The following is a 10,464-nucleotide window of genomic DNA, read 5'->3' on the forward strand; positions in this document are numbered from 1 at the left end:
GTTCGGTAAGCACCCTGCGCAGCTCTGTATTCCATACAAATCCGCCCTTTTTACTACTTGAATATCTCAGCAACCACAAGCTATAATAATCCAAAATTTAAGAAGAGTATATAATAGTACTTAATTATTAATATATAAAGTAAAGAAGCTTATATTAACAATACTTCTTTCAGTATCGAATATTACAGCTGTATTTTTAATATTTCCACTTTATAGGGTAAAGTTAAGAAGAAAAAAAATAAAAAAATTATCAATAGTCTTATTTACCCTATACTATATTATACATTTATTATTGTATCTTTACTATCTCTGGTTACTGAGATATTGAAGTAGTAAAAAGGGTGGATTTGTATGGAATACAGAGCTGCGCAGGGTACTTGCATGCGCAGGGTGCTTACCGAACATGTTAGTTAGTTACAATGTCTAATTACTAATCTATAATGTGTCCATATTGTATAACTATGTAACTACTCCGTAGTTTGTTTAGTAATATATATAGATTTAGTGGTAAAAATAGAGCTTCAAAAATTTCGATCTTATTCATATACAAAACAAATACGCGCCTAAGAAGATGGAATATTGATTTATCAGCCCTCTACAAGACTATTGATTAGTAGACTGCCTAGTGGAGGCCGTAACATAGGTAATTCTACTGATTAATCCACTTGTACAGTGTACATACGCTGTAGTACTAGTAATAGTGCATCAAAAAAAGTAGTACCCTTTTTCTTCTGTATTATTCCCTATCCCTCGGCCCTTCCTTACCATTTAACTAGCTGTCATATTTCTATATTGTTCCATACACTAGATGACTATTTCTACCCTTCTATTTCGGAACGAAAAACTACCAGGTAAGCTATAAATCCAAGTATATTTGGAAAAGGAAGAAGGTTGTGAGCCAATATAATCAGATGACTATGTACAGAATTTTTAGATAAATCATGTGTTCGCAACATTTGGCACCTGAGTTCACCTACACTCCCGCTCAAAGATTCTTTACTCCTTGTTCCTTTTAGCCTCTCCCTTCTTAGCCTGACGTTCAGATGGCCCTCTTGTATATACCCCGAGAAAATTGCTTCTCCCAGTAGAATGTGTTTACATCTTCATGGATAACGCGGGCGTTTGCCTTTTCTGGTGTATAAAAAGTTGTGTAGTGGGCGCACTTTAAGATCTACCTTAATTGAAATATTCACTAACTGTCTCCGACTCCTAAGGAAAACTTGCAGCAAGACAGCAAGTCTAACATGGCAGTGCATGAATAACTAGCATCCTCTTATTAACTATCATCTTGGGGGTTAATTGCTGTTTCCGATCTTTACACCGTAGCCAGTATAAACTTATTCTACACGGCGTCTACTGAATACTAGTAGTTTGGTTTGCACTGGCTATCTACGTAATCAAAGATACTATATGCAGCGTACTTCCAAATTAATACAGTGAACTGCCGGTTGGTTTCCCATACTTGTATTTACTCAAGATATGTTCTGCTATCGCTCTACCCTCTAGCACCCCTTAGCTGTTTCTCTTGGAGATAGGGTGCGGTCTTGTGTTCACATAGCTGCCACCTCTGTTTAAGTATTTCTTTTCAATGCCTTACACATCCTATATCACATAATAAGATTACAGATCCATCCTATTGTTCTCTGTTGTTATTCGCCTATTCTATCACGTATTGTGTAAGACCAAGCGTGTCCCCAAAGAAAACAAAAAGAAATAAAAGCTATTTTACAGAGAGCAGCCATAGCCGCGTGAGATGAAGGTGAACGAGTCTCCTCGTGGTATGAGTAGCCCCTGCTCCACAAGTGGGATAGCTTCTCCAAATGGATCCCCTGATACTAAACTCACGGCTTTTTCACCGGAGGATATCCGATCCAAAGGCTACCCTGGGTCCAGTGTCCATGGACCGGTAAGCGACGCAGGGCTCCGGAAACTATACTCAATGCAAGTAAAGATCAGACTTAGCCTTTGACCCAGAGTTACTAATCTACTCAGGGCTGCATCTGATCCATTCCTGGCGCCGACAAGTACATCCAGAGTGCAACTTTCACCGACTGCAGCGGCTTTTACGCCGGTTGGGATGGTAGATACCGTGGCCAACGGCAACCTGGCCCAGTCCATGACACGTACCCTTCCTAGTGTCAGCTATCTGGCTGTCGACTCCATCGCCGAAGTAAATGAAACAGGTGGCGGGGTTGTGAGCCCTTTTGATCAGGGTTCATCAAACTATGAAACAATTGGAAGTGCTCGAGGGTTTAGGAGCCTATCATCTGGTGCAGTCCTCGAGAAATTTGACTCTGAGCGGCGCAGTCGTGCTCTCGTTATTGAGAATGTCCCAACTAACCTTACTTACATGGCGCTCGCTGGGTTTTTCAACGTAAGTTGGTGAAAATAGCCTAGCAGTAGAGGGAAGAGAGATCGTTGCTAACCTGGAGAAGCGGCGTGAATTTGGTACCCTCAAAGGCCCTGTTCTCACGGAACTTAACTCCATGGGGAAGGTATACGTTTCTTTCACCGATAGCCGTGAAGCAAAGAAGGCGAATGAGAAGGTCCGACTTCTTCGACCCGAATGGCGCGTGTTCCCTCTTACAGCCAAGGAATATGTACAGCATACGGAGCCGAATCTTCTGTCCAATGTTTCTGATTATGAAGGCCAATTACTTGTAACTGTTTATTATGATTCTCGAAATCCCACCTTGAATCAGCACGCGATTACCCGCTCACTCGAGACCATCGTCACAACTTTCGGTGACATAAAAGCCTTCAATCCCTTGCCCACTGGACAAGAGAACATTAGCGAGTTTCATCTTGAGTTTTTTAATACCCGGGATGCGGAAAATGTTATGACTACACTCAATGGAAGCTCGGTCGAGGTGAGCTAACGCATCCCAACTGCGAGAATGAGAAGAGCTGACGCTATATCCAAAGGAGTGTATCATTGAGGTTTCGTCTTTCAAGCCAGATATAGAGGATAAGCCACGTTATACGCTTCCTAGTCCTTCTCCTGCAAGAGATGGGTTATTCCGATATGAAACACCGTGCCTCAAGGATGCCATTTGGACTCCGAACCGTCCGAACCGCTCCCCATTTATGGAGCTCAGCCCTACCGGACGCTCTACAGTGCCTCCTGGTGAGCACGCTGGTCTCATGGATTGGATGTCTAGGGCAGGTGAAGGAGTCTTGCTTTCTCCTCGCCATGAAATTAGTCGTTTCCCTGAATTGCGCGTAAGTAGCCAGAACGCGGTAGATATCGAACGAATTCGCCTCGGTCTTGATGTCCGGACTACCGTAAGTATCAACCCTGAAATATATTGATGTCCATCGCATAATCAGAACGTTGTGAGTAGATAATGCTCCGCAATATTCCGAATAAGATTGATCAGGTAAGTTCAAGTGAACGAGGCTGGAGAGGCAAATCTACTGACTAATATGACTAGACTATGCTCAAAGCTATTGTTGATGAAACAAGCCGTGGAAAGTATGACTTTATGTACTTACGTATTGGTAAGAAATCATGGCTAGTGCATGACTTTCTGCAAGAGAACTGACGGCTCATTGAAGATTTTGCGAACAACTGCAAGTATGTTAGAACTCAACCATACTGAACCTTACGATTGGCCATATTTACAAAGTTATTCTAGCGTCGGGTACGCCTTCATAAATTTTGAGGATGTAAGACATCTGCTATACCCACGCATCATTTAACATCTCTAACGTAATAATAGCCGATTGATATTATCGATGTTAGTACTGGGCCGGACGGAATTCGAGCATATTGTGCACATCGCTTACTCATTTCTAGTTTGTAAATGTGCGAGCTGGGCGCACCTGGCAAGAATCCCTAGTACCTAACAAGACGGTCACGGTGCTAACAGTCCTATAGGAACTGCTTTAATAGCGACAAAGTCGCTGAAGTATCATACGCCAGTGAGTCATGGGTTATCTACGAGGAGTATATAGTCATCTGAGCTTTAAACAGCAATACAAGGAAAAGATTGTTTAGTGCAAAAATTTCGGAACAGTTCCGTCATGCTCGAGCACCCGTCCTTTCGTCCAAAGGTTCGTGGTATACCCTTAGAGACATAGAAAATGAAACTGATACCTGGATCCAGGTTTTTCATACCGGCAGTGGACCTCTTGCTGGCACTGAGGATCGCTTCCCGGGACCAGACAATCCATCAAAAATGCGTCGCAGTATCGAGAATGCTGAGCATGTCGGTTAGTATGATACATAGTGGCTGTATAAAATGCCATTAACCTGATGTCCTATTTCATAGGTTTGTTTGCTCCGCGAGTTGGTCAGCAATATCGGGATGAGCAGCGTCGCCGTCGCTCGCAATTTGACCGCGGAACAACTGCTGCAGAAAGAGAAATTGTATATGTTAGGACACTTACCCCAAAGCATTCCTCTGGTGTTGGCAGCGGTCTAAGGAGTGCCCCTTGCACTTACCCTGCCATGAAAATGTGGTATAATCCGACTATGGACGGTGGTCCTAGGACCTCGTGATTTGGTGCACTCTTCAGTGGGCGAAGTCTACACTCGACTTGATGGTTGAAAATAAAACAAGAAAAAAAAAAGAAAAGAAAAAGGGAGAGAGAGAGAAGAGGGGGGTGGGGGGGAAGGGGTTGAAGAGAATAGGAGAGGTAAAAACAAGAGTCAGTTGAACATGAGTATGGAGATCTGTTCGCATATGTCTGATTTGTGGCCTGTTGCGCAAAGAAGGGAATTATTGTTAGTCCATCCCGCACCATCCCTCACCATTCCCCTTTACTCGTCTCATCTCTTACATTTTTTCCATCTCCCTTTTCTAAGTACAAAGTTTACTTGGAGAGACAACCGACGTTTTTGACCCGCGGGAAAAAAAACATTCTACGCCCTGGTAGGCTCGGATGTGGTGTCTCGGTTTGAGTCTGAATGTTGGGTTTATCTCCCTTGGAAGCCTTTCTCGGAGAGATTCGGGTCCTTCCCACGCTCTTGTACGTTACAAAATGCATTTATCAATGAACAACGACGCAATCAAGGTGAAGCTGAGTGAAGTACTTACAATAACCCTATTGAGATGTACCCATGTATCATAGATATAGTATTCACATGGCCTTAATCTGAGAGAGTCTAGACTTCGCGAGATGAAATATTAAATACTCGGTATCTTGTGCCCCCACCAGCACTTTATTCGAACTACCCGTGAGCTAAAAGTTCTTATGTCCAACAACGCACTCTGTGTAGGATCCAAAGGAGAACACACACACACACACACACACACACACAAAAAGAGACACACACAAAGAGAGACAAAAGAAAAGAAAAGAAAAGAAAAGGTGTTATTCGCTCTAAGGACTGGCCCATGCAATAATCACGGGTCAAATAGCCCGCCAGTTTTCGAAATCCAGTCTCTCCAAAAGAGCAAGGTCTGAAGAAAGAGGATTTGGCTTGACGCCCTTCAGCTGTATGTGAGGTTACCTATTATGTCAAATTGCATAATCGAAATGGAAGCAGAGAAGATTTATACCGTGCATTCCATGCTTAAATTGGTATACCACCGCAATAAGAATCAACATAAGAAGACCAAATGGTGGAAGTGGCTGTCAGTATTAAAGCATACCACCTGGAACCTCGCGCGATCTCTTGACTGTATACAATCACCTAGCGGAGCGGCAGAATCTCCTGATCTACACATACAGTGCCTTGCGAACCATGTCCTTCCAAGGTGTTACCTGTGAGCTCCGGAAAAGAAGATATGTCACGTGAACATAATAACTAACAATCAATTAGGGCTTTCTCAACAGTTGTGGCCGATGGGCAATTTTCTACTCTTGGGGCAGTGTTATTAGGCACATTGGCTTGCCTTGCAAAATCCACAGGAATTGACAAAGAAATGAAGTTTGCAGCTCAGACAGAAGCCCGTAGGGCCACTTCACACGCTAGGATCGATGGCCCAGAAGATGTCGGGGAGGTTCTGTCTCGAGATAACGCTTTGTCAGGTCTGGGGGAATTTCTAGAGAAGCCTTGCTCAAAGCTAGAAGAATGCCCGAAGTCCAGCTCGAAGAAATCGAAGAAGATTACGGATTTCGCCGTAAAGCAGAGTAAAAATAAGAAGAGAAAGAAGAAAAAGGATGCCATTGACGACCTTTTCGATAATCTCTTGTAATTCATTATCTTACAATCTGTTGGTTCTCGTTTTCTCTTGTCAATAACTCATCATACTCGTCACCATTGGAACACCGAGCGGAGTTAGAGCTGTCTTGGCAATTATGATTCCCCATGAAAAATACCGTAGAGAGCTTATCTCTTCATGAAAGGCGCCAATCGATCTCTCCTAGTACATTTACCACAATGTGGTTGATCATTGCCCATGCCATAGTGTAAAGGTATTTAGGGGAGAAGACTGTCCAGATGAAAAGATGTGTCCTTAACGTCGTACACGCCGCCATCACCGACATTAACATTGTTGCCGTATGAAGAGTCAGTATGGTTACATGTGCCTTATTTCCTTCCTGATTCTGCGAGGAACGGAGCAGCCTACTGGCTGAGACCCACCATATTGGGGCGGCCCAGTTGCTGATGAAAGTCAAGGCACCAACGATAACAACACTGTAGGTACCGATACCGTTATATGCGTTTGAAAGGTCGACCGACGAAATGGCATTTGAGCCTCCAAATGCGTAAAATGTCATATATTGCATGAGCAGGGAGGTTATGGTTTGTTCCACGGTTGATAAACGCATCGATGCGAGGATGGTGATTTGTACTCTAAAAATCAGAAACGCGGGTATGTTCGTCACTCTCGATTGCATCAACAGAAAAAGAGTGAGAGTCTCGTGAAAGATGGTGCTCGGTGGCCCTTTTCTCTGTTAGGATCATTCGGTAAGGCTTTGGAGATCAGTACTTGCCTCTGTCCTTGTGAGTCGTTTCGTGGGCTTTCCTGGCATACAAGGAATATATCATGAGAAGAGATATCCCACAAAGAACCATTCTTGCATGATAAACCAGGTGCATTCCATCGTTCACCATGGCCACCGGCTGCAAGAAGGAGTTCCCGAGAAGTTCGGGGGAGTCAGATGCCGTCAATGATAACTTGAAAAGAAAGGCTGCCAGTGTCACCACGCAACTAACAAAACACCAAAGCGCTGACGCAGGAAGGTTGAAGAGAAGGTGCACACAAGTATCAGCGTACGTCAGAATCACCAAGGCCCACAAAGTATGCTGGTGAGAAGGAAAGAAGGACCCCGTAATGTCTGGCTGAGCAGCGAATTTCTGGCCTGTCTGATTCCATCTTCGCAGAACTCGATAAGACACTGCTAGCGCAGCTGCGCCAAACCTGGGAAGTGAAGGTACAGATGACCAATAGCCTTCCACTGGGCTAGATTTGTGAATTGAATTGCCCTGGAAGTAACCAGCATACTTAACATGTAGGTAAATCACCCATCCCATAGATATCCAGTACCAGTACTGCTGCTCTTCTTCCACGTAGCTACTTGCGAACATCATAGTGCTATAGCCTAGAATGCTAAACCCCAAAAACATTCCAGCCGGCGCGAAATTCACTAACAGCTTTTTAACTGGGAAAATGGTAAGTGAGATAGCAAAGCCGGCAACGGAAAGCCCAAAATAGAGCCTTATAAGTTTATAATCACTCGCGGCACTGCTCATTAGCCTCTGGGCACTCCTCAAAAACAGCAGAAGGGCAGACTCGATATCTGAAGAGGCTTCGCTATCGTAATCAACACCTGAACCATTGAGTATTTCAAGCACGCGGAACCAAGCGCACTGAACACGCTCAATATCGGTCAACGATTGAGAGCTACAAATGGCAGGCATCAAATTCAACTCAAAGCTGTAACTCGGAAACGATCCTTTAACGGCTTCCAGCAACTGCTTGGCATTTTCGAGTAGCATATGAATCCTGTGCGGTCCTGATGCCGAGGTTCGGGGTAATAACTTAGCTTCTTTGTTTGCTCAGAATGATAAGGGACCCTTACCGTAGTCCCACATTGCAAGAAGCTCTGGGATAAAGACACCCAGGCTATTCAAGGGAATTGGTAAGCCTAGGAGCCCTGCCAGTGTCGGTGTGATATCTGTCTGTTCAACAGTGTGGTAATATTGTAGGTCACTGAATTCTTCCGTTGGACTATCTTTTCGAGTTTCGAGTCGCTGAAATTTAGGTGAGATAAAAAGCAAAGCCGGCGAAGTCTCGCCCACAGACGAACCGCCATGATTCCCAGCATCGTTCATCCCATGATCACCACATAATACAAAGAGGGTTGTTTCGAGATGTTTCTCTTGCTCTAAAGCTGTGTACACCATGCTAACAACAGAATCCATCTCATGTTGCTTTGTTATCATGTAAGGGCTAGAAATGTGTCAAGAGAATGTTACAAAATACAGCAGCGGTTGTAGCACCTTACCTATTAGGACCAGCTTTGTGTCCTATATGGTCAAGCCCAAGGTAGTGCATTATGAAAGCTGACCAGTCATCTTGCAAGAGTTCATTGGGAATGTGGCGAGTCACATTATTGTCTACTTCTGTGAAATCCTACAACGATGCTTAGCTCACTATATGACTGCACGTCTGGCAGTGCCATTGGAGTGTACTGACCGACACAAAGAAGCTTGTAGTCCCATCAGCCCTGTGAAACATCCCAGGAAACAACTTCAGCCAAGTGTCATCTCCATACATGACCAATTTACCACCTTTTGCTTTCAATTGCGCTAACCATGTATCTTGGTGCATGAGAGTCGACGAGGTATCAGCCTCTGCAATATTAAGTATCACATCAAGAAATGATGGCACGGACCCTGTTGTTATGGCTTTGAGCCGGGGCATTGTGACAGTTGGAGCGCTAGCATAAGCAGTGAATGGAAGAGCAGCGCCTGACCGAATTAAGCTATGGACCTCTTGTTAGTGTGTGGGGTCAAACGATAATCCTCCTCCTCCTAACCTTTGAGTGAATATAAACCCAGAGTGTTGGGAATAGACGAAATCGCTAGCATGAAGGTCAGCCTGAAGTACCGGGGATCTCAGTAAAGTTTGCGATCGTACCTCCGCAACGCATCAACTACCATAAAAACAACTTTGTCGAATACGCCCGGCGGGATTTGACCGTTGCTGGTGTGTTCATGGGTTGCGAAGCCCGGAAGCAAAGTCTTATAAGGGAAAAACCCGGAGGAAAAGACGAGAATCGATATGGGGACGAGTATGTTGGCAATGAGTATCGTCCACTTCGATGTAGCAACCTTCATGGCTATTTCTCAGTGGCTTCTGCCACACGCTGGAGCAATTTCAAGTAAGTTATATTGGCCTATACCGTACCCAAGCTGACATGTCCGAATTCGTTACACTGTCCATGTAACAATGAAAATCAAGCAAATAGTGACAACTCCAAAAGGGGTTATACTTCGATCGGCTACTGTATACAAAAACTACCCATATTCAGCACACCGCCTTCTGTTTGAGGAGGTGCATCCATCATATGGCATTCTGCGTTCCCCATTCCTAACACTACCAGGTAGCACTGCGAGTATCCAGCAGGAAGAGGGGCTACGAACGCCTCTTAGGCTACAGAACGGCAGAGGCTACATAAACTAGCCGGCGACACTCTAGCCTTGTCTGACTCCATATTCGGAGGCAGGAAGATTTGACCAAAATTGATGGGACCCCTGGGTGACGCTGTTGGGTTCATAAATTTTAATTGTTGTTGATAATAACGGAAACACAATGTGATGATGTTGTAGATAACCCCGAACGCCAATCAAGTGTTTATGAAATAAATGGTGCCTAAAACTTTCACCTCCTCTTCGGACCCTTCTTGTTCTTAGACTGGTGTGGACGGAATACGATAGACGAGCGGTTTTTTCTATTGCTGTGGCGTTTATGAATCCGCCCTCCTTTGTGAGAGCGACTCTCAGTAGTTTTGATGGAACCGTTGTCAATGTCCATATCTAGAGACAGTGAGCCTTTAATATACAGAGAAATTGACTAAAGAGCGTATGTGACACTGACCTTCACTTGTTTGTGATTTCTTAGTCTCTTCCTGGCGATCTGTATAGCGCAATTACTTCGTGAGTTCCTCGCCAAATACAAGGGCGCATAGATAAACAAAATTTGAAATAAAAATAAATCAAAGGGAAAGCCTACCCTTCATGCCCAGAGACATATCTGATTTCTCTTCATTACTTGGTTTTGGCTGGGAGGCAAGCTCCTGCAGCTTAGCAGAGAGTCTTTCAGTTCGTGCATCAACAACTGGCCCAAAGACAGTGGCTCGCAGTTTCGCTCTGTTGCGCTTTTGGACACTCGCTCGGACACTCTTTGCCATCTCGATGAAAGAAGAAAAGAAGGAGGAGAACAATACTTGGATAAACGTGTGATTCTAAATTTTAAGAAGTTTGACAGAAGCAGAGAATGGGTTCTGTGAATGTGTTATGCAATGAAGTCTATTCGGCTTTCACCTACTTCTTGTGGCCGGTCT

At 44.2% G+C, this 10,464-nt stretch overlaps 4 protein-coding genes across 4 annotated transcripts; 2 read left to right on the forward strand and 2 right to left on the reverse strand.

Annotated features, from left to right (window-relative positions):
• Positions 1-1,753: 1,753 nt before the first annotated feature.
• On the forward strand, positions 1,754-4,615 carry BDV38DRAFT_290914 (putative meiosis protein MEI2; the record flags this gene model as incomplete). Its single annotated transcript, XM_032061599.1, has 14 exons — positions 1,754-1,887; positions 1,993-2,374; positions 2,436-2,870; positions 2,926-3,285; positions 3,345-3,380; positions 3,435-3,501; positions 3,559-3,577; positions 3,639-3,669; positions 3,723-3,740; positions 3,800-3,828; positions 3,881-3,924; positions 3,977-4,056; positions 4,110-4,215; positions 4,275-4,615. The coding sequence occupies 14 exons, from the start codon at positions 1,754-1,756 to the stop codon at positions 4,502-4,504; spliced, it is 1,971 nt and encodes a 656-aa protein (XP_031907028.1). The 3' UTR covers positions 4,505-4,615.
• Positions 4,616-5,484: 869 nt separating this feature from the next.
• Positions 5,485-6,146, forward strand: BDV38DRAFT_289140 (uncharacterized protein; the record flags this gene model as incomplete). Its single annotated transcript, XM_032061190.1, has 2 exons — positions 5,485-5,714; positions 5,771-6,146. 2 exons carry the CDS (start codon positions 5,485-5,487, stop codon positions 6,144-6,146), a joined length of 606 nt encoding a protein of 201 aa, XP_031907029.1.
• On the reverse strand, positions 5,879-9,485 carry las21 (mannose-ethanolamine phosphotransferase LAS21). The gene is made up of 7 exons (XM_032056383.1): positions 9,039-9,485; positions 8,938-8,982; positions 8,595-8,883; positions 8,404-8,531; positions 7,978-8,348; positions 6,889-7,911; positions 5,879-6,839 (listed from the first exon to the last, which is right to left on the reverse strand). Exons 1-7 carry the CDS (start codon positions 9,236-9,238, stop codon positions 6,289-6,291), a joined length of 2,607 nt encoding a protein of 868 aa, XP_031907030.1. The 5' UTR covers positions 9,239-9,485; the 3' UTR covers positions 5,879-6,288.
• A 103-nt stretch (positions 9,486-9,588) lies between these two features.
• BDV38DRAFT_265719 (DUF2423 domain-containing protein) lies at positions 9,589-10,401 on the reverse strand. The gene is made up of 3 exons (XM_032056384.1): positions 10,134-10,401; positions 9,999-10,037; positions 9,589-9,937 (listed from the first exon to the last, which is right to left on the reverse strand). The coding sequence occupies exons 1-3, from the start codon at positions 10,309-10,311 to the stop codon at positions 9,783-9,785; spliced, it is 372 nt and encodes a 123-aa protein (XP_031907031.1). The 5' UTR covers positions 10,312-10,401; the 3' UTR covers positions 9,589-9,782.
• Between the last annotated feature and the right edge of the window lie 63 nt (positions 10,402-10,464).

The sequence above is a fragment of the Aspergillus pseudotamarii genome, assembly GCF_009193445.1.
Source record: "Aspergillus pseudotamarii strain CBS 117625 unplaced genomic scaffold BDV38scaffold_133, whole genome shotgun sequence".
Classification (NCBI taxonomy): domain Eukaryota; kingdom Fungi; phylum Ascomycota; class Eurotiomycetes; order Eurotiales; family Aspergillaceae; genus Aspergillus; species Aspergillus pseudotamarii.